This window comes from Lissotriton helveticus, chromosome 8 (genome assembly GCF_964261635.1).
Source record: "Lissotriton helveticus chromosome 8, aLisHel1.1, whole genome shotgun sequence".
In the NCBI taxonomy this organism is placed as follows: Eukaryota; Metazoa; Chordata; class Amphibia; order Caudata; family Salamandridae; genus Lissotriton; species Lissotriton helveticus.
In genome coordinates, this window is record NC_136069.1 from 607,723,331 (window position 1) to 607,746,469 (window position 23,139).

The 23,139-nt window shown below is 45.9% G+C and overlaps 1 protein-coding gene across 1 annotated transcript in view; it reads left to right on the forward strand.

Moving 5' to 3' along the window:
• Positions 1 to 23,139, forward strand: part of UCHL3 (ubiquitin C-terminal hydrolase L3) — a 364,417-nt gene that overhangs the window by 63,218 nt on the left and 278,060 nt on the right. The window contains exon 2 of the mRNA XM_078657433.1: positions 9,453 to 9,609. Coding sequence (XP_078513559.1) covers positions 9,453 to 9,609 — 157 coding nt within the window. The remainder of the gene's footprint in view (positions 1 to 9,452; positions 9,610 to 23,139) is intronic.

The following is a 23,139-nucleotide window of genomic DNA, read 5'->3' on the forward strand; positions in this document are numbered from 1 at the left end:
AATTTGACTGTGGTGGTTGTTTGTTATTTTTCCTTCCCCGATAGAGGAAAGGAAAATGAAGGATTTTATTTATATTTTTTAGTAAAGTTTTAACCCTCGACCTATCTCATTTCTTTTTTCATTGGTTCATAACGTCCGAATTTTCCTAAACTTTTTTTTTTAACACTGAAATAAACGGCAAACGCTAGCGATTTTGATCGTGTTCTCTGTAATGCTATTCGAATTGGTGACAACATAAATCTTGATTTGTACAGTTTGCTGCACTACGTAATGCTGCTCTACATATTGTGCTTACTTATGCACGTGTACACACACACACACACTGTCTCTCTCCCTTACTTTCTCTCTCTCCCTTACTTTCTCTCTCCCTTACTTTCTCTCTCTCCCTTTCTCTCTCTCTCTTACTTTCTCTCTCTCTTACTTTCTCTCTCCCTCTTACTTTATCTCTCTTACTTACTCTCTCTCACTTTCTTTCTTTCTCTCTCTCTCTCTCTCTCTCTCTCTCTCTCTCTCTCTTACTTTGTCTCTCTTTCTCGTCACACACCTCGCTAGGAAGTACCAGTGCCTAACAGTAGGAGACATAGGTAAGATTCATAATCATTCACAGTGAGGCCCTTAACAAGTGTGGGTTGGTAGTGCACTTTACAGAGGTGTGGCTTCGATTTTGTTCTGAATTGGTCACACACCCTCTGATTCGCTCAAACTTGGACTTCTGGAGCTTTGGGATACCCATGCTCCAAGTTCGTATGGAAATAATACCTTACGGCAACTTGCAACAGTTGAAGCAGTGTTGAGGATTTCAGTTAGTGCCAGCTTTGTCATTTCGAGTCGTTGTCATTTGGTTCTAATAGACACCAAAACAAACACTAACCAATTAGCATGATATCTCTCTTCTGCACCTTTGTGTCTTACAGTCCAAGTATCCTTCAGTCGCCGGCCTGCAGTGTGTGGCATGATACACAGGATATATCTGAACTGAACAGGTTTCTCAGTGCACTCAATAATCTTGCGTTTTAGATTAAATCTTGTTTTTTATTTTGTGCTACTCCATCCGTTACACTGTGTCTCCCAGTGCCAACAAAGTATAGCGAACCAATCCCTGATGAGTAGGTGCACATTCACATGGAAACTGAATAAGTTTCTCCTCTGTATTTCCCCACAATAAATTGTTTTTCAAAAAATATGTTGTGCACAATGCTTCATTTGATTACTTCATTGATTTATTGTGATATATTCATTTGTTGAAACACACGTAGTGCATTTTTTTCCACAAATGTTATCTCCAAATGCTTGACACAACCCAATACATTTCGGGTCTACACTGACCCTTCATCTGGGTATTTTGAGCGTGCAATGTTAATTCTGCAGCACCCCTAAGATGCTCTGGAATTAATATTGCCCGCTCAAAATCTCCGTTATACCAACTCCAGATGAAGGGTCAGTGTAGACCCGAAATGCATTGGGTTGTGTGTAGCAGGCTTAACAAAAAACCCAAACAAAAAAAATTAATGTGTCTGTCTGTAACGCAACTGGTCCTCATATAAAGAAAGCACTCTGATATCTTCGGGTCTAGTTTGCGCTATTTAAAACTATCCCCCCCCCCCTGCCCCTTAAAAAAATGTTGGAGAGGGCCTTTTGCCCTTAAAGTAGACTGATTTAAAAGTGAATCCTTTACACTAGAGATAGGACATGTATATACCACAGTCACATTTGCATTCTCTCACACCCTAGGCTACTTGTTGTTGAGCCTCTGGTGAATCTGCTCAGTAGGGGCAGAGGAGCAACCTAGCGGTCTAGTTATTACGTAACCAACCATTGTATGTGCCCTTGTAGGTCTAACCAGAGGCTACATAGGAGCAAATCACTAGAATTGGCTTTCTGTGGCTTGCCACTGTACGTGCTTTGGTGGACCAACTCCGAAGCAGCAGAGGAGCAACTCTGCAACAAGCCATGTGCTTTAGAGATCTATTCTTTACATTGCAGAAGGCCCAGGTTTGAGAACTATTGTCTGGAAAATCCTGACTTTGAAAGACCGCTACTCTGTGTAACAGTGTGTGTTTCATCTAGAAACTAATTAGCATGTAGTTCTGCCAAGTTCTCCTTCCCCTGGCTCTCTCAAATATAATCTTTCGACCTTGGATGTTGATTCACCAAAATGGCAGGGATAGCAAAAGCGACATTACGTACTCTTGGAACGTAATAACATTGCATGATGGACCCCTTGCACTACACTTAGCCTGCTAACAACCTCTTCTGTGCTGCTGTGGTCCAGGGGGCGGCAAATAATGGAAACTGCTGACAGGAAACCATCTTTGAGCTCCCCCGTAACGTGCATATGTCTCGCCTCCAGAGGAGTCTCCATGGGCTTCCTGTAAAGTAAAGAGTCATCTTTAAGACTCTGCATGTGACCCAGAAAGTCCTGTATGGGATGGGATTTGGCTAACTTAAACACAGGATATCGTTCTATGACCCACTGAGAAATCTTCGCTCCTCAAATCTTCTTTTAGCCAGTACCCCCCCCCCCGTATTAAGAAGTTCTGGATGGGGTGTAAGGCTCTATCCTGCCTTGGTCCGTACCTCTGGAATAGACTGCCCCTGCCCATTAGAAACACTGAATGCTCCTGTTCCAGAAAAAACTGAAAACTTGGCTCTATCCCTGCCCTTAATCTCCCCTTTTCCCCCACTTCTACCCTTCTGCTTCTAGGGCCAGGACACTCCTTGGAGTAGCAGTGCGCTCTACAAATACCCCCACAAAGACATAGGAAATCTGGCTCTTAGAACCCCATTTACTATATTTTCCTTTGACTGCCTTAATGATCACAGACCAGAAGTAGCAAACGCAATGCAATAGTGTCCAAAGACAAGCCTGGGGTAGCACCTTCTGCCTCTTGTAGATTGTTTGTTTTGACAACTAATTGAGCATGTGGGTCTGAGTTCTGAAGAACAGCCCTTGCACACCAAGTATCATTTTCATGAGGTTTTTATTTTGCTAATATTCTTTCCCTATATGGCAAATGCAAGTTTGCAAGGGATGCCCATCTGCTTGCAGTTATTAGGGCTATGCGATATATTAGAACATTGGAATGTTGAGAGCTCCATTGAAAACCACGGAGCAGCAGCGGCCTATATGACTGGTACAGGCCCACTGCTCTCAACATTGCAATGTCCTAATACACAGCCTCTGACTTTCTCGTTCCCCTGCCTCTTGAAAATATATTAATTAGGCTGAGGAAAGGGAAGGCAGAGGCCGTGCAGGAGGACACACTCCGCCTCCACCCTTCCACATCCTGTAGCTCAGTGTCACAGAGGCTTCAGAAGAAGGGAGGGGTGAATGCTGCTCAGCTCCTGGATCGCACTCGCTTGACTGAGCTACAAAAAGCGGTCCAGTCAAGTCGGGGAGAACCAGGGGCGGACTTCAGCTCCCTTTCACTGGTCTTACTGTGAATGTTCGATAGCTAACAGCTGTGATTCTGCGCTTGCCTGTTACCTGTAGAACATTCACAGCTAGAGCTGGGAACAAAGCGGTCGGAGCGGAGGGGTATTTCAGCCCTGAGAGGCCTTTATTTTTCTAAATAGAACAGTCGGCTGTTATGGGGTGGAATGCTGTAATAGCTTTACAGCCTGCCGTAGCTGGGCTATACCGGCCATTAAAAGCCCGCTTCGGCTCGGGCCTTTAATGCAGGAGCATGACTTTAATGGCATGTATATCCTGCCTCGGTGGGCTATAAAGCTGTATTAGAACATTGGAATGTTGAAAGTTTAGTTGAAAACAGTGGAGCGTCTTAGGGCTCATAATGGCTGGTACAGGGTTTCTGCTCCATTATTGCCAAGTTTTGTGGTTTTTCTCTTTTTGATTTAGATCATTCTACCCTCAGAGGTTGAAATGTTCTGATAGCCACATAGCCTTTATGCCTCGGGCTATACCGGTTCTTGAAGCCCCTCGCCATCGTTATAGGCGCATGCCTGCATTTTGGGCATATTTATTTATTTATTTTGTAGAGTGCTTAAATCGCCCCCGAAGGGGTATCTCTGCGCTATGGACGTGTTACAGTAGCCAATAAGGGGGGCATATTAAAATAATACAGTTTTGAGGAGCCTTCTGGATTGAAGGTGATCAGGGCATTGCCGTAGACAGGTAGGAAGCTGGTTCCAATAGACAGGGGCTAGGTGAGAGAGAGCTTTCCCACGCATCCGTGATTTTTTGAACCGAGGAACTAGGAGAGGAGATTTAGTCCCTGAACGGAGTGACGTAGTGGGAGTATAGTGGGTGAATTTCCTTGCAAGATAGCTGGGGCCCTTAGCATTCACGGCCTTGTGAACAATGCAACAAATTTTGAACATGATTTGTTTACGTACCGGGAGCCAGTGGAGGTGTTGTAGGAGGGGAAGAGAGGCCGTTCTAAGTGGAACGTTTGAGTCGAGGCGCGCCGCAGTGTTTTGGACCACTGGTGCACAGCCTTTAAGAACTGGTTTAGCCTTTGGCAGAGGGCTATTCTATGTTCTAGAACCAATACCCTAGATTGCTGTTAGGTGAGCCACAAAATGTTTTTGTGTACTTTGAAGGTAACAGCAACAATATGTCTAACTTCAGACACAACACACGAGACGAGCACCGCCGGGACCCTTCACCTTGATGTCTCCGGCACACAGACGTACCCTCCTGTACTTTTCTCCCTCATCGTGTACACCGTATCCAAGGCCCATATAATACCCATTGACCGGGTTGGAATTATCACTGGTCCCCCGCTTGACTCATTAACGCCTTGTTCAGCCCTGATGAGTCACAGGTATCGCCCTGTTTGACGAAACACGTGTTGGCTGGCGTTGTATAAAATTGAAGAAAAGATCAACATAAAACGACGTGTTTATTACACCACCGGTGTCGACTTACTTTGTTGTTTAACCTGTACAGTATCAATACTGCTTATTATACGTCTGCCCAGTACTTGCTAAATGTTATGCAAAATGTAGGACACAATGAAGTGATGTCACTCTTCCAGGCCTGTCTGTTAACGCCCTGCCCACACCTTGACCAGCCCTGGAGTTTATAGTGCTGCTGTTTGAAAATATCTCCTAAATAGTTACGGTTAAATGAGCAAGGGTGCACGCGGAGGTCCTTTCCAAGAGGTGGTGGATTGGGGAGCCACGAGCCACACAACTCTTAGAGAGCTTGCCTCGTGCTGCAGCAAATGCAGGCAGGCATTTTCCTGGATTTTAACCAGTGGGTGATGATGGAGCCAAATAAGAGCTGTCCCGAGCCCCTCTGAATTGGCTGACCTGGAGACAATCAGTTAACCCCCTTTGTCACTTTTATATAGGCTCGGTGCCTCAGCTCACGGGTCTGCAGGGAGTACAACAGAAAATGGGAACAAGGTTCGTTCTCAAGCTCTGTGAAGAGGCGCATGATTTTCTACATAAAAGTGAGAAAAATATACATAGAAAAACAATTAATCAATCAGAGTACTTGTAAAGCGCGCTACTTACCCGTGAGGGTCTCAAGGCGCTATGGGGAGGGGGGGTGCTGCTACTGCTCGAAGAGCCAGGTCTTGAGGAGTCTTCTGAAAGCGAGTAGGTCTTGGGTCAGCCGTATGTGGGTAGGGAGGGTGTTCCAGGTCTTGGCAGTGAGGTAGGAGAAGGATCTGCCGCCGGAGGTCGTTCGTTGGATGCGGGGGACAGCGTCGAGGGCGAGGCTGGCGGAGCGGAACTGGCGGGTGGGATTGTAGCAGTTGAGTCTGCTGTTCAGGTAGGCTGGTCCGGCGTTGTGGAGTGCTTTGTGTGTGTGGGTGAGGAGCTTGAAGGTGATCCTCTTCTCGATGGGGAGCCAGTGTAGGTCTCTCAGGTGGGGGTGATGTGGGTGCGGTGGGGGATGTTGACGATCAGTCGGGCGGAGGCATTTTGGATGCGTTGTAGTCGTCGTAGGTGTTTGGCTGGGATTCCTGCGTAGAGTGCGTTGCCGTAGTCCAGTCTTGTGCTGACGAGGGCCTGTGTCACCGTTCTTCTTGTTTCGGTCGGGATCCACTTGTAGATCCTGCGGAGGGTGTTGTAGCAGGAGGAGGAGACGACGTTGACCTGCTTAGACATGGAGAGGGAGGAGTCTAGGATAAATCCTAGGTTGCGTGAATGGTCAGTGGGTGTTGGCGCTGTTCCCAGTGTGGTCGGCTACCAGGAGTCATCCCAGGCTGAGGGGGTGGGTCCGAGGATGAGGACCTCCGTCTTGTCCAAGTTCAGCTTCCGACAGCTGCTCCTCATCCATTCGGCGACGGCCTTCATTCCCTCGTGGAGGTTGGTTTTGGCGGTGTGTGGGTCCTTGGTGAGAGAGAGGATGAGCTGGGTGTCGTCGGCGTAGGAGATGATGTTGAGGTTGTGATGGCAGGCCACTTGTGCGAGGGGGGCCATGTAGACGTTGAACAGCGTCGGGCTGAGAGATGAACCCTGGGGGACGCCGCAGATGATGTCTGTGGCTTCGGATCGGAAGGGTGGGAGGCGGACGCTCTGGGTTCTGCCGGAGAGGAAGGACATGGTCCAGTCAAGGGCCTTCTTTTGAATTCCGGCTTCTAGGAGGCGTGTCTTTAGAGTGCGATGGCAGACCGTTTCGAAGGCGCCTGACAGGTCCAGGAGGATGAGGGCTGATGTTTCACCGTTGTCTAGTTGGCGCCTGATGTCGTCTGTGGCGGCGAGGAGGGCTGTCTCGATGCTGTGGTTTCGTCTGAATCCGAACTGGGACGGGTTCAAGATGTTGTTGTCTTCCAGGTGGCGGGCCAATTGCATGTTGACGATTTTCTCGATAACCTTTGCCGGGAACGGGAGCAGTGAGTAGAACAGAAAATGGGAACAAGGGTCGTTCTCAAGCTCTGTGAAGAGACGCACGATTTTCTACATAAAAGTGAGAAAAATATACATTAAAAAAAAAACAAGAGAGCGTAAAAATGGTGGAAGTTGTGCTGCATCTTGCCTGGGTATTATGAAAGGAAACGACTCCTCCAAACGCACATTACACGAATGTATTGTCATTTGTAGGTTTATGCGATACTAATAATAATCACGTGTATAGTCTGCAAGACAAACTTAATTATTTCACGGCGCGTATTAATAGGAGATAAAATCGTTTTTTTTGTGCTTTTGTTTTAGTTTGCTGAGGTTATTTTGCCACAGCAGTACTTACATACCAAACTAATGAAACTAAAAGGCACATGCATCAAAGCCTTTTGCAATCGCAAACAGTGCGATTTGCAAAAAAGGGCCGTTTACGATCGCAAAATTAGGTTTTGCGATGCATCAAGGGTCAAGGCCCTTGCAAGTTGAGAATTCGAATTTAATTGCGAGTTCTCAAATTGCGATTGCATATAAGGAATCGCATTTTACATGCAATGCATGAAAGTTAAAAAATCTGCGATTCCGCTATTTGGGAGAGCAAATTACCATGAAGTTGAACTTTATGGTAATTTGCAAAAACTTAGAAAAATGCACTTTTGTGCATTTTTCAAAGTTTCATGTTGCGCACCCACATGCCCTTAGGGCATGTGTGTGCGCAACATATGTGCACGGATCAATTTCAGGGGTACAACAGGGTGTCCTTTTGACACCTTTTCACCCTTGAAATTGCATTCTCAATTTGTGATTCTGTAATTAAGATTTGCAAATTGAGAATGTCTTCCCGTTCATTCCTATGGGCCTATAGGCCCATAGGAATGAATGGGGAGGTATTCCTTAATTGCGACTCGCAATTTGCGAGTCTCAAATAAGGAATGTTTAGAAATCGCTATTTTTTAAGCAATTCCTAGATGCATAGGCTTTTGCGAATACTTAAAAATCGCAATTAAGGAATTGCAAAAGCCAACAATGATGCATGTGCCTGTAAGTGTTTGCTCTGGAATATGCTAACGTTCCGCAACTTCATTTCTAAAGGTGGGCCACTGACAGCTAGAGCCTGGCTCTGCTCGAGGTCCTGTTGGAACTTCGAGCCCATAACTAGCTGAGCTTTCATGTGGCTTTTGCCTCCCATCCTTCTCAACCCAGAATGTGGCGTTTAGGGCTGGAGCTGTCGTCTTTTGAGGCGGGGAACCAGGCTCGAGTCTCGACGTTGGCAGCAACATCCTGTGATTGTGGCCAACTCAATCTCCCTGTGGCGAAAACCAGTGCACGTGGCCAGGGCACAGGTCCTAAAAAAAGAAGTGGGGGACGCTGTCACCGGAAGGGACGTCACGACAGGAAGTGACGTCACGAAAGTTGGCTTGCAACATCGGTTTGGGGAAATAAGAGGCAAGATATGGCTGAAGAGAGAGCAAGGGACATGGACAGATTTAAAAGAAGGACATATTCATGGAGCTGTCTAGCTGTGGGATTTGATTCTCCACAGAGGTAGGGCCTCGGGTTGTCATCCAGATATTTGTCCCGCAGCCACAATTCTAGACTGTATGAAACTCCTGGCTCAGGTGCTAGCTACGCTGGTTAGCGTGTCCCTGGAGGAAGTGGGCTTGTTCCAATAAACGTGCACGGCCACTTGGTCAACCTGTATCTATTTTCTTAAAGCTCGTCGTCCCAGCGAGGCCAAAGAGTGAAGTCCAGTTGTTTGGCAGGGGGGGGCGGCGTCCACCCGGTAAAATAAGTGGGGGGACGACGTCCACCAGCGTGGTACCCCGACTTGAGCCCTGCACGTGGCCTTGGGCACACTTTTGGGTCGAGTTTGCGCTATTTGAAAATCCATAAATAGATAAAAACAAAGCCTTACCATAATACTGGCGGACTTGTACAACGTGAAAACAGAAAGCTGGATAAATCGCGACTTTCCCTCCTAAATTGTGTGATCTTGGGCAAATGTTTTATTCACCAAAGCTCCTTTTGCTTCGTTATCGCACGTGAAAGCAGTTTAAAATATGTGAGTTTAGAATATCAGTTGTTCCAAAATCTATTGCGTTTGACTTAGAATATAATTTTGCTGTATAAGAATCTGAGTCATATACAGGGTTTATTTACACGACTACTCTTGTGCTTCTTAGTTCACTGATGGTTCATGTTTAATATTTATCACACTGTAAGACTTCTCAGTACAGGGATATAATGTGTTGTATTGATGTCATAGCTTCTACATGTTAAAGAAACACACTGTTTTGAATTTTGGAGACAGTTTATCATATTATACATTATGTTTAGTGTATGATTTGCATAGCAAACGTGTTCAGGGCTCGGCTCGTTCATGGGCTCTCAGTGCCAAGACAGAGTATCCCTGTTAATTAGTTGGCTCGCCCACCTCTATTGATTAATACCCACTTTAGTAACTGGGTATGGGAGTGGGCTCGGGTGAGTGAGTTGGCTCGGGTGTGTGAGGGTAGGTGGCAGATGAATACTTTTGCATATGCTGAGGTGCAGTCTTGAAAGTTTGCCCCGACACATGCATGCTTTTGTGTAAAAAAAAAAAAAAAAAGGTGTTTATCCTATTACTTATTTCCAATTAGCATGAAGAACACAAAGCTGAAGAACAGAGCAGAATTAAAGCTCGGGGACAAGAATTGAGCCCCACGATATACTTCGTGAAGCAGACCATCCGCAACGCCTGTGGCACCATCGCTCTCATTCACGCCGTGGCAAATAACCAGAAGAAATTGGAATTCGGTGAGTAAAAAGCCCGTCTTTCCAGATTGAAATAATGCCTTTTACCTACTGGTCAATAGGTGGCGCACATGCTCCTTCAATAGCACGCCCTTTATTTCATGCCTGAAGAATGTGCCTTTCATCTGCAGCAAAATGATGCTAACGAGGAACGACAGTTCAGAAAGAGGTTTACATGCAAGTTTATAGCAAATGGACCCGTTCTGGTCACCATAACAGGGTATGTTTTGTTTCCCTCTCGTTTTTCGGCAAATGTTCCATTCCAGCCCAGTTAGCTTTGCTGACTTAGCATTTTTTACGCCCGATCGAATTTGTACAACTCTGTGGGTCCTGAGATACCCCAAAACTGGTATATTTATTACCAAATTCGGGGGGGGGGGGGGGTGTTCATTTGTTTCCTTTACCTACCAGGGTCACGTATAATCTTTCGTTAGGCAAGACAGCTTCCTCTTTCCCGTCCACAAATGAGAATAATAGATGCAACTGCCCTGCATATGGCTTTGAGTGTCTGTTCTGCCACTGACATTTTCTCTTCCACATGTTCCATGTATTCCAGTCTCAAACTCCTTTTCAGATTACCGAGAGGTGTTGCCTGGTAGCGGTTGTAAGACGCCTGCACCTCGTCCAGCTTTTAGACTGTAATATTGATTCATTTTGTTTTCTTGAGGTAGCAGGTATGGTTTAAAATGGTCTCCTTTCTACCATATCTGTACCCATATATATATATAATTCTCTGTATTTCAGACTTTTTCCTCTGCACCAGGCTGTCACATGTATCGTTCTCCAAGCAGTCTCTGTTGTTCACCCGGTCACCATTGTCTCCAACAGGAGGGCTCAATCTCAGAGGGCATTTACTGACTTGTTAATTAGTTGACTTGTATTAGAACATAGGAATTTTGGGATCTCCATTGAAGACAATGGAGTGCTCCAGGCTTGTTTGGTGGTAGAAACCAGGGCACAAGTCCTAAAAAAAGAAGTGGGGGGGACTCTCCAAGGTAGGCGTGGTCACAGGAAGTGACATCGACAGGAAGTGACATCGACAGGAAGTGACATCACGACAGGAAGTGACATCACGACAGGAAGTGACATCACATGTAAGGCAGATCTATCATTTGCATATATTGCAACAAAAGTAGAATTAGTGTGTTGAAAAAAGCCGAAGAAAAGCACATACTAGAAACTACAATAGTGCTTATCAAAACTATAAAATTTATTACGCTACCTAGAACACGACATTTACATTTATTAACAAGTAGAATACACTGGACAAGCATGGAAGAGGGGTTTAAACCCCAGGTTTGCTGCTTCCAAAGTCAGCATTGTTACCATTGCATCACATTTCCCTTCCATAGTGGCTTGTTTGTCTGGGTGCTGCTGGTGGGCAGGATGACAACAAGGTCTTGTTTTACGTGGACCTACCTGGCAATATCCGAACACCCTATAACCAGGGCCAGTAGGATTATGCAGTAGGGTTGGCGAATTATGCAACAAGAAAACACAAATGATCTAACTTAATGGAGCATATTTTGTGATTAGCATTGGCTCATTATTTTGACATTTTTGCACGGTCTGTGCAAAGGTTTCACTTCACTTCATTAGTACGAGTTCCACTTCCAAATACAGTCATAAACAACTGAAAGGTGGCCGGTGAAGCTTTGCGAAGGACCAGCATTGGGCGGCAGCATGCATTGCAGAGTTTTTGTAACTCTTAATCCATTTAAACAAGGAACACTTTTTTTGTTAATATCTGCAGATTATGCAACAGACATGGATTATGTAGGAAACAAGGCAACGTCATAATCATGCACAAAACTCTGTGGGCGCAGATTGACATCATTCCAGCGACTCTGCCTATAACATGAACTTTCTAGATGAAAGTGAGTGAATGTATTTTCGGCAGTAGTGGGAAATATGTGCATTAAGGTCAGTGATCGAGAGCGAGTGAGTATGTTTAATTAAAACAGAGAATATTTGGTGTGAGTGTTTGTGTGCTTGCGTGAGTGTGAGATGACCGTATTTCAGTGAGCCTGACTGTATTTGTGTGTATTCATTTACCACATGTCATGAAGGAGATCTCCAGCCAGCCCTAGTTTGAAAGCAGACTGCCTGGTGGGACATGTAGTTGCACTGTTTCCATCACACTTACAGATCTCTGAGCCATTACATGCTTAGTCATGGTGGTGGAAAAACCAGGACTGGCCAAAAGCTGCCACCGATCCTGGACTACTTGATAGCTCTACGTGTGTGGATGCATACATGAGGACAAATGTGTCATTGAGTGAGGGGGACTGTAAGTGACAGAATCTGAAGTGCAAGTGAATGAGAATAAGGGGGCGAACATTTAGATTAGATTGGGTGCATTGTTATTTTTGTAAGTTGCTAGCGAGGGCGTTCGCCACCGTGAAATGGGACATCGTAATACTGAAGATGGGCATACCCCCACAAGTGTTAAGCGGAGACGGGATTTCTGAGCATTTTGCCGGGGCTTTGGGGGCAGCATTAACTCACCTAGCATCTGGTCCGGGGGACCCTGGAGAACTAAGAAGGCCCAATTGAGAGAAGGAGTTCTGATCTGCCCCATCCCCTCGGGCGTTTAGAAGGTGGATGCAAGGGTCTTACACTAAGAACCAGAGTACTAAGGCCTCCACACTGTGAACGGTCACTAGACGTACTGGGGGCCTGGCGAGATGGGCAAGGACAAATATGTTCGCTCTTCTGCTTTTAATGCAATCACCCAGTACATACGTAGCGCCTCCCCACGCAGTGCATCACCAGGCAGACTGGACCTGATGGGGACAGCGACGGTGCTGGCGAGCCGCGCTGAAAATAGGCCAGTACACGGAAAAAAATTACACTAAATGTTGCTGTCCCGTGGGCAATGCAGGCACAAAGAACAGCAACATTTACACCTAACGGCTACTGTTCATAAATTGCGGTGCTAAACAAAGGTATTCACCTCACAGACCCGGCGCGCCAGCGGTTAAATCCCGTAGTGGGTTTTAATCTCATTAAAAATAGTTCTGGCAGAAGTAGGGTCGGCTGCTTTTCCACCGAAGCCTGATTGCAACATGGGGTCCGTGAGTCACTGAACGTCGATTCCCCGAGTTAAGCAGAAGTATTGGAATAGCTCCAGTTTTGAGAACTGCACTCAAGTAGTACATGTGAATATGAAGGTATGTGCACACTTGTTCTACATTAACTGTTTATCGGGCGACATCTGTGTTCATTGGCACCAGGCGAGGCCGGGAGAGGGCACCAGGCGAGGCCGGGAGAGGGCACCAGGCGAGGCCGGGAGGGGGCACCAGGCGAGGCCGGGAGGGGGCACCAGGCGAGGCCGGGAGGGGGCACCAGGCGAGGCCGGGAGGGGGCACCAGGCGAGGCCGGGAGGGGGCACCAGGCGAGGCCGGGAGGGGGCACCAGGCGAGGCCGGGAGGGGGCACCAGGCGAGGCCGGGAGGGGGCACCAGGCGAGGCCGGGAGGGGGCACCAGGCGAGGCCGGGAAAGGGCAGCAGGCGAGGCCGGGACAGGGCAGCAGGCGAGGCCGGGACTGGAGAGGGCAGCAGGCGAGGCCGGGAAGTCTGGTGCAGGAAGCGGAGGCAGGTCAGGCAGCAGGCAAAGGGGTCACTCGCTCCGTAAAAGCAAAGGAGCTAATTGAAGGAAAGCCCGAAAAATAAAGGGCATGTTGCGGGTGGGCGGGCCTGCCGAGTTGCAGACCCACCCATTCATTGGTTGAGGTCGGATCCTTCCTTGGCGTCTATTGGGTACCCTGCCAACGGTGCACCTGGTAGGTGCAGGGGCATGGTGACCGGCATGCTTGGACCCGGAAATGCTTTGTTTACTTTGTGCCTCCCATTTTGTAAGGTATGATGGACGCGGTTTTGATTTAGCAGGGTGGACGGCGTCCACCCTGAAAAACCCTCGGAAATAAGTGGGGGGATGCTGTCCACCCGCGTGGTACCCCGACTCGTGCCCTGGTAGAAACCCAGTGCAGCAACATTCCAAGGTTTGTTCACAGCTGCTGCTGTGAACAAAAGGCCTCGCCAACCGAGGGGATTTCATCCCCCTCTGGGTCCGTGAGGCCCTTTTTTTTTTTTTTTTACAAATTAGAACATTCTGCCCTCTAGGGGTGGAATGTTATAATAACCTTAGAGCCCTTCGTAGCAGGCTCTACCAGCCAATAAAGGCCTGAGCCCTTGTTAAAGGCCCGAGCCTGAATAATCGACAGTAAGCTCCCTTTCCCTCATTCCCCCAGTTCGGTGGGCATACTTATTTTGCTGTTGAATCATTCCGTCCCCTCCAATTGCCAAAAGCAGTGGCAGGCCTCACGCTTTACCACAGATGCTTTGGCTCCTCTGCGGCCGCTCTAAAACCACCTTGGAATTGGACCGCTGACGTCCATGCTGTAGGACATCAACTGTATTTGGTTTGTTCAGGTGATCTGAGGGACACAACAGAGTCATTACTATCCCCTTGCTTCAATATGCAGGTGATAACTTCGTAATGTAGATAGTATGACACAGTTTACAAACTTTATAACTCAGCAGCCAGTAATATCAACCTTGAGATTAAACACAGAAAAAGTAACAGGGAAGCACAGAGACCTTCTGGAAATGGTTGCAATGCTTGTATCCAGAGAGATCTGAGAAGGTGCAGTGCCTCTTGTACTTCCTCATAGCAGTCGTATTCATGAGATGGCTGGCATCTCCCAGACAGGAGAACTCTACTTCCGCGCTGAAATTAAATTTCCTAAATGGATTGATCAACACAGCAAGGAAAGTACAAAAATCCAGCGTTCAACTGAAGTATTTTCTTCTGCCTCGTGAAGACAGACGCCACCCACTTGAGGTGCCATTCTTGGTGCAGAGGGTGGTGATTTTGGGGCTGGTCTTCATGTTTGTCCTGCTGAGACCCCCAGGCAGGGTGAAGGAATCTAGCCCCTGGCAATCCTGGTGAAATCAAAATAGCTGCACAAGAGGTCGAGTGGAAGTGGTCTGACCATGTGGCATCACAGTATTTAATGTTTGTTACACTTGAACTCTTGCATTGAGGCAGGACAACTGGGAAGGCCCACGTGTGTATTTCATAGGATTCCAGTGGCAAGGAATCAGAATGCCCAGGCCATGGCAATCGCTCAGTGGAATTCAGTAGCTCATGAAAGTACAGGCAGAGGGCAGGTACAGATGTATTTCATATGGACACTTCTCATTTGAGGTGAGCAAGGATAAGGGAACCTTGTCCTGCTGTGGAAAGTCTCTGCAAGCACTCTGCAAGGTGCAGATATATATTTATTAGGAAACTCTTTTCTACCTCAGACTCGTTCCTTCTTCATTTAACCAGGATCAAGAGGAGACCAGAAGGGGCATATACCTCCAGTTAGAGATGGGAGTAAGAGATTTTTGCAACCAGGCATCTCATTGTAAAGGTCTAGCAAGCATGCGAAACCGTTATCAAATGCTCATTCCTTTTCAATCTGACAATACATCGGATCTGCATACTGTCTCCCAGGATGAAGGGGCTGGTGCAGTTGATGGTGCTAAACCAGGTATAAATATATGGAAAAGGGGATCAACATGCTAGTCCATGTGATGAGAATATGGATTTTTTTGTGTTTTTTTACTGAGTAGGAAGCAACAAATTCAAGAAAACCAGCTAAGATGCAATGCTAATAAGCATTACAGTAGGGTTTTCCGTTGCTACGGAAGGTGAAGGATATTATCCTATGAAATTTGTGGAAACAAAATGAAATTCAAGAATTATATACTCTACTTTGTGAAGAGGCAAGAATAGCTTTCCAGGGGAGTGGGAGCCCCGATTCTTGCCCTGTCTAAAAGTTAAGATTTTTCACGATCCAGCAGACATACTTGAAGGAAACATAGGACTGGCTTTTAGATCCCGCTGTACGAGTATCGATTTTTGGAAGATGCGATCTCCGTCAGTGGCAGGCAGGGTGGCCCTGCTGAAAATGGTGGCACTTCCTAGACTTATGTATTTTTTTGCGACACTGTCAGTGTGGATCCCAAAGACCTGTTTTACTGAGTTAGGTACTCAGTGGTTTCATCTGAGGGTCAGTTTAGAGGAGAGTAGCACTCTCCACAATGAAATAGCCCATGACAGAGGTGGGGTATTGCGGTGCCTGACTTCGTGACATGCTTTTTAGTAGGGCAGCTCCAATGACTTCAAAAATGGGTGGCAGCTATATGGAATCAGGACTGTGCTATGGAACCCAGGGTCCCGGAGCTGACTATCCTTACTAGGATGTTACTAAAAACGAGGCATCCGATAACTGACGACTCAAGAGTATTTAGAGTTCTGAGGCGCTATGGGGTTCGGTGTTCTATAGTCTATTCTATACGCACCTGAATTACCTATGACCATGCTGAGGGTTTTGCCTCATGGTGGACAGTGGAAGGGAATTGGAGACTGGGTGGCAGCTGGGGCAACAACATTAGGTGCTCCTTTTAGGGAGGGTGAGCTTCTCACTGACTTTGACCTACCACAGTGCCATTTTCTGCTTTATGGCGCAGTCATCGCTGCATTCCGGCGGTACTGGAGAACAGTAATGTCAGAGCCTGGGGTCCATCACACCTGCTAGAATATTTCCCTGTCCTCGGGAACTATCAAGCCTGTCTATGCTTCTATAGGTCAATTAGTAGTGCCACACTACAACTATTGAGGACGCGTTGGGAAATGCATCTGGGTGTCCCGATCAGTGAAAAGGCATGGGTGGCTATAATGGAAGGGATCCCTAGGGTTTCCAGCAACACCCAATTTAAATTAATTAACTTTTACATCTTACACAGAGCCTATCCTACTCCCGGGCCTATCAATAAATACGTTCACACTACTGACACAGCTTTCCCGCGCTTAGGGACTTGGGTGCTGAAATTCTTCCTATGCCCTGATCTTGCTTCTCCTTGATTAGTTATTGGGAGGTGATAGTGAGGACACTGTCGGACATCACTAGGAAACAGATCTCCTGCTCCCCTGGTCACTGCCTACTCAGCTGGTTCTCTCAAACCGCCAAAAACAAGGTTACTGGTATGTTTCAAGTCCAGGCCTTTCTGTTGGCCAAACGAGCGCTCACATGACATTGGAAGACCCCTGGTGGACCCATAGTGGCTGCCTGGAAGAGAGAGCTTGAGAGGTGGGCAACGTATGAGGGAGGGATACTCCTGAGGGAAGCTAAGAGGGGCATAGGCAACATTGATGTGGCCCAAGCGTGGGAGGCCCTAGTGGAAGGGTAAAGGACTCGGAGTCTGCTCCCGCTGAGCTGACGGACGAGGACTTGCATGCTGCGGCCGTGGCTACAGCCGACTTCCAACAAGTAACAAAGTAACACCTTTAGCGACCATCCTGAGGGGAAATCATGCACTACATTCCTAGCAACTGGATTGAGAAGGAAGTGGAACTGATTATTGACATTTCTGAGTTAGCGCCTAACGGGGCTCCTGAGCACGAGGTTTCACTACATCTCCTAATATGATTGGAATTGCAACTTGGTTTACTGTTTACATGCTTATTTGATGGGGGAGGGGGTTATGCAAGATGACTGTTGTTAATACTTTGTTTTATGCTAAGTTTTTATCCTGTACTAGGCGACAGATATGTTTTCATTTAGTATCACAATGAGAAATAGATAAAAAATATGTTAACAGAAAAAAGAATAGATTTCCAGGCTCCGCAGGTGGAATTCTCTTTGTACTGTATTTTATGGTCTGTCTTCAGTATTTTCATCTACCCCATCCCTTAGGGAACAGATGGATAAATGAGCTGAACGTAATTTGTGTGACATAAATTGTGTGAATTACTCTACATATTGCAATGTGGGAAAGCACAAATGCCACCTTTTCAGAATTTTTTGAGAAATCATAGAAAAATATTTTGAGACATTTCATCTTCTAACTTGGATTTATCAAGAAGGTGTTCCATAGAAGGTATTGCTCCTGCAGATTCCAACACCGTAAATCAACAGGCACGTATTACCTCTATGTCCCGCATCCTCGAACCAGTCATAACTAATGAGGTATATTTCACTGACCGGAAATAAAACAGAAAACACTTTTAAGCTCCACCCACCCTCCTGCCAGGGGCTATAATTACATAGCCAGCAGAAAGCATTTCCTGTTTTGTTTCCTGTCAGGAAAGGAACTGTCTGCTGTGGAGCGAGCTCTTCAGTTCATTCAGGATCATCTCCTGGGGAGCAATGTTCTGGTACGGTTCGACAACACCGTGACTGTGGCTTTCATCAATCACCAGGGCAGTACTTGCAGTCCTTCCTTGAATCTGGTGGCCTGTGTGATTGCAAGTTGGACGGAACTTCATCTCCTGGCCCTTTCTGCTCAGCTTATCCAGGGCTTGGACAAGGTTGTGGCGGATGCACTGAGTCGCAGGTTTCCATCGTCACTGACTTTGTGCCAGTCTCCCAGGATATTTCGGTTAATCTGCCAAGGTTTGGGACTCCTGTGCTGGAATTATTCGCCTCCTGGACCGATGCCCTGCTTCCCCTCTTCTGTTCCCTGACTCTGGAACAGGGAGCTTGGGAGGTGGAGGCCTTGTCTCTCCAGTGGCCCCCTGGGTTACCATATTCCTTTCCCTCTTTTCCTCTCATCCCTGCGTTTCTGCTGAAAGTTCAGAGGATGGGGGCACAAGTGGTGGCTGTATTGCCTTGGAGGTCTTGGTTCCTGTTGTTACGGAGTCTGGTGGTGGGTCCTCCTTGGTTCTTGCCTCGCTGCCTGTCTCCCCTGAGGTCTGCCACTCCTTCTCTCCTGGTACCTCTCACCTTGGCTGTCTGGAGGTTGAACAGTTGTCTCTAAGGTACCTAGGTTTGCCTTGCAACATTATTACTGTGATGCAGGTCTACCGGAGGTGGTCAACTTTATCTTCTTATTCTAAGCATTGGGATTCTTTCCCCTCTTGGTGTTCTGACTCTGGTTTGTCTTCTACCTCTTGCCCGGTCACTGATTTTCTGCAATTTGTTTTGGATGGGTTCCAAAAACATTATGCTTTGTGTACCCTGAAGGGCCAATGGGCTGCCATTCAGGCTTTCTGGGATCCGGTTTCCCTGCACTCTTGGAATTGGTTGTTGGTGTCTCGGTTGTTCAGGAGTTTCTCTCTCTCTCCTCTCCTGCAGTTCGTTCTTCTGTGCCTCCGTGGGATCTTTCTCTGGTCCTGCGGGCTCTGCAATCTTCTCCTTTTGAGCCTTTGAGGGTCTGTTGATCTCAAGTTCCTGTCCTTTAAGGTGGCTTTTCTGGTGGCCATTCCCTCAGCTCGGAGGTTGGGTGAGCTCACTGCGTTACGTTGTTCTCCTCCCTTCTTTTGTTTTATGGACAACGCTGTTGTCCTCTGTTTAGATCCTGGTTTTCTGCCTAAAATCTGTTCTAAGTTTCATTCTTCTCAGAAGTTGATCATGCCTTCTTTCTACCCTTCTCCTTCTTCTCCGGCTGATCAATTGTTGCGCACTGTTGATGGTAAGCGTGCTTTGACCGTGTATGTGGACCGGTCAACAGCTTTTCTCTCTTCTGACTCTGTTTGTGACGTTTTGGCAGGCTGGTCATGGGAACGCTGCTTCCCGGCTTACGTTGAGTCGTTGGATCAAGTCTGTCATTTCTTTGGTTTATCAGGGCTCTGGTTCGCCTTGTCCTTCTGGGGTACAGGCCCGGTCTATAAGGGATGTCTCAGTTTAACGGGCTGCCTTTCATGGGGTGCCTCTAGATGAGAACTGTCGTGCTGGGACTTGGGTTTCGGACTCAACTTTTGTGAAGCATTACAGTTTTAATTGTGCAAGTGTAAATTTCGGTTGTGGTGTTCTGCGTGCTGTGGGGCCTGTTGCTCCTACTTGATTCTTTTGTGTTAAACATTTCACTTTGGTGCGCTTCACTACTGTGTGCAGTCTGTTTTGTTTCTGTTGGTGTGCCAAAGGCCTTCATGTGTTTGTTGCTTTGGGATACCTCATTAGTTATGACTGGGTTGAGGGCGAGAGACGTAGAGGTAATGGTCGGATTACTTACCGGTAATCCTCATTACTCTTATTCTTACTCCACCCAGCCATACTTCCCACCCACCTTCCCTGATTCAGTCCGTTTGTGCTTGATATGTCCGGAAGTGCTTTCTGCTGGCTATGTAATTATAGCCCCTGGCAGGATGGTGGGTGGAGCTTAAAAGCATTTCCTGTCAGTGGAATATACTTCATTAGTTATGACTGGGTTGAGGATGAGTAGGACTAAGAGAAATAAGGATTACCAGTAAGTAATCAGAGCAATACTTTACAGTATTGCTCCCAAAATTCTGCTCACAGGCAGTACTGTGACTGTCACAGTTGTCCCGAGATTGTTCAGAAGACCTTGAAATCAAAGGTTTCTGGACGATTTTTGTGGTTTGAGGACAGATAATGGGTATCTACGTCTGATCAGTTTGTACTGTAGATTAGAAGTGTGGAATCAGGGTTCATAATTCCACTTCCACCATCTAGACTAGAAACGCTGCTAGAAGTAACTTACTGCATTGCCAGCAAGAATGTTGCACTGCTGACTTTCCATTAAATTTGTCACTAAACGCTGCATTATTTAGCGACCCCTCCCCTCCTCCCTCTTTTGAGGGGGGTGTTGGGGATGGCAATGATATTCATATCAGTAACAACAGGAGATCGCTAAAATGGCCATTCATTCTGGATCATGGTGATATTTTGAGCGAAATATACTCACTTTTTGCAGGTACCTTTGCTGCATATCTAAGCTTAACTCCTGAGGAGGAAGCAAGAACTTCCTTTCAGACCTTACATCAGGAGTTTTTCAAAAAATTAAAACTACTGGTAACTAAAATGCCCAAAAAACCCCAGCAGAAGACTCAGAACTTGTCTCACAGCAAGCCCTGGTACGACAGATTGTGTAGAGAGTCTAAGAGGGAAATGTTAATCGCTATTAAATCCAATTCGCAACTGGATGTTAAGAAAGCTAGAAGTAACTATAAAACGACCCAAAGGACTTCGAAAATTGCGTGGGAGGAAGAAAAGTGGGCGGAATTACTGTCAGCTGCAAGATCACGAGATACTGTAGTATTTTGGAAGTTGATAGCTAATGGGAACAAGGTGGGAAGGGTGGTCAGAGACACATTCCTAGACGAGCAAACCTGGGTAACCCACTTTACCAATTTGTATATGAAATATGATGACCCTCACACAGCATCTACTGTAGTAAGTCATGAACTTCCAGTAGATCCGCTGGTCTTTACCTTGGGGGAAACAGAGCTGGCCATTAGCCAAGTTAAAAATGGGAAAGCCCCAGGTTTGGATAAAATCCCCGGGGATCTTTACAAGCACGACTTGAAAATATGGGCACCATATATCAATTATCTATGCAACAAACTATCTCAAAGTTTAGAATTTCCTGAAAGTTGGAAAGGAGCTGAAATTGTTTTAATATTTAAAAAAGGAGACAGGAAGGATCCCTGTAATTATCGTCCAATAAGCTTAATGGACATCCTTCAGAAAATTTATTCACGCCATATTCTATTACGAGTGAGTAATTGGTTGGACGAAAAATCATTTTTGACTAAATTTCAAGCCGGGTTCAGAACCAAAGTCAGCACTATAGATCAGTGCTTTAGATTCTGCTGCCTCTACTGGAAGTACGTAATGATAAAGAAGGCCCACTTGTATGTTGCCTTTGTTGATTTAAGGGCAGCATTCGACTTGGTGCCACGTGATCTTCTGTGGAAGACGCTGAGTGCAGCGGGCATGCCAAACAATATAGTAGCTCAAATCATAAAATTACATGATGGGAACTTTGCGAGAATTAGATGGGGACAAAATGGCGAACTTTCACGGAAAATTCCAATCGAACGTGGAGTTCGCCAGGGATGCGTTCTGGCCCCTACTTTATTTTCTATTTTCGTGAATGATATTCCCTCTTATTTAGACAAATGTAAAAATGACGCACCTAAATTGAATGGTGAAAGGGTAGCATCTCTATTGTTTGCTGACGATACTATTCTGATATCCCAAACTAAAAATGGCTTGCAGATTTTATTGAATACTTTTAACGATTACTGTTGTCAAAAGGGGCTAGAGATCAACGTAAAAAAAACGAAATACATGGCCCTTAATCCAACCAAACCAGACAAGGGTTGTCTAACTTTAAAAGGGACAAAGTTGGAATCAGTGCCTCACTTTTCTTATTTAGGGGTGACGCTTGATTGTAACTTCACCTGGAAAGCACAAATGGAAAAAAGCAAATTGTTATTTGCTCAGAACGTTAAACCAATTCTCAGAGAGCAAAGCTTAAGCACCAGTAAAGCGGTACGTCCCGTCATGGAACTTTTTAAATTTAAGGTTCAATCTTCAGTGCTATATGGTGCTGAACTGTGGGGGCCAGGCTCCAAGGAGACTTTTAGTATCCACGACAACAACTTTATGCGTAGCTTGGTTAGGGCTCCGAGAGGAACCCCATTAGTACCCCTGCAATTGGACCTTGATTTTAAAAGAACTGACCATCATGTTCTTATTAGACCGCTTATGCTCTGGGTAAGATTGTGGCACGTTCCTGAGCTCCAGGCATATAGAGAAGGGCTGATAGAGATCATGGGGTTGGATAGTAACAAAAAAATCCCCTGGTTAACACATGTTAGGACTTGGCTTAATTTTATAGGCCTGAAACATTTTTGGGAGTATCCCGAGCATTTACCACCTAATCCCAAATTAGTCCTGAAAAAAGCTTTTTGGTCCTATGTAGCAAATATGGCTGTAAACCTCAGTACTAGTGGTTCATTAGTATCAAAATTTTTAAGTTTCAAGGGCGAACCCTTTTATGAGCACTTTATGGACGAGATAGAGCCCCCACTTGCCAAGACACTTTTCCTAAAGTTTAGATATGGAAATCTTCGATTAAAATCAACTTTGTCATGTTGGGCAAGGAACCGTGATCCATCGGCTGAGGTATTGGACAAAGTTTGTTCACTTTGTGAATACAACCAAATTGAGAATGTGCAGCACATTCTCTTTTTTTGTCCTATCTACGCCCATGAAAGGAAAAGATGGATTAAACCGATATGCCTTTTACTAGGCGTGAGGTCCTGCGACCAGGCTCTGAGAATTTTGACTACTAACACTTCACAACAGATCATATTTAGTGTCAGTAGATTTTTACTCGCCATTTGCTACCGTAGAAAAAAAATGGGCCTTCAGCTGTGAATTTAATCTCTAATCTCTATTATATTGTCCAATCTATGGAATCGATTTTGTTTATATTAGCACTAAGTGCATTATACAATTGAATTTGCTTATAGAACTATTGAGGTGTCCTCCCGTCTCATATGTTTTTTATTGTTATGCTCCATGTATATTCCACTTCTGTTGCACAGTTATATAGAATGTATTTTACTCTTTATTTTTAAGTGATTGTTCTATTTTTATTGAAATGTAATTTTTAATGAAATGTAATGTTTAAATTGTTCTTTTATGGCGTAACGCCGAAATAAAGATTTGAACTGAACTGACTTCGGTACGTGATACTGACCATGGTGTTTGTGTTTTTTATTTTG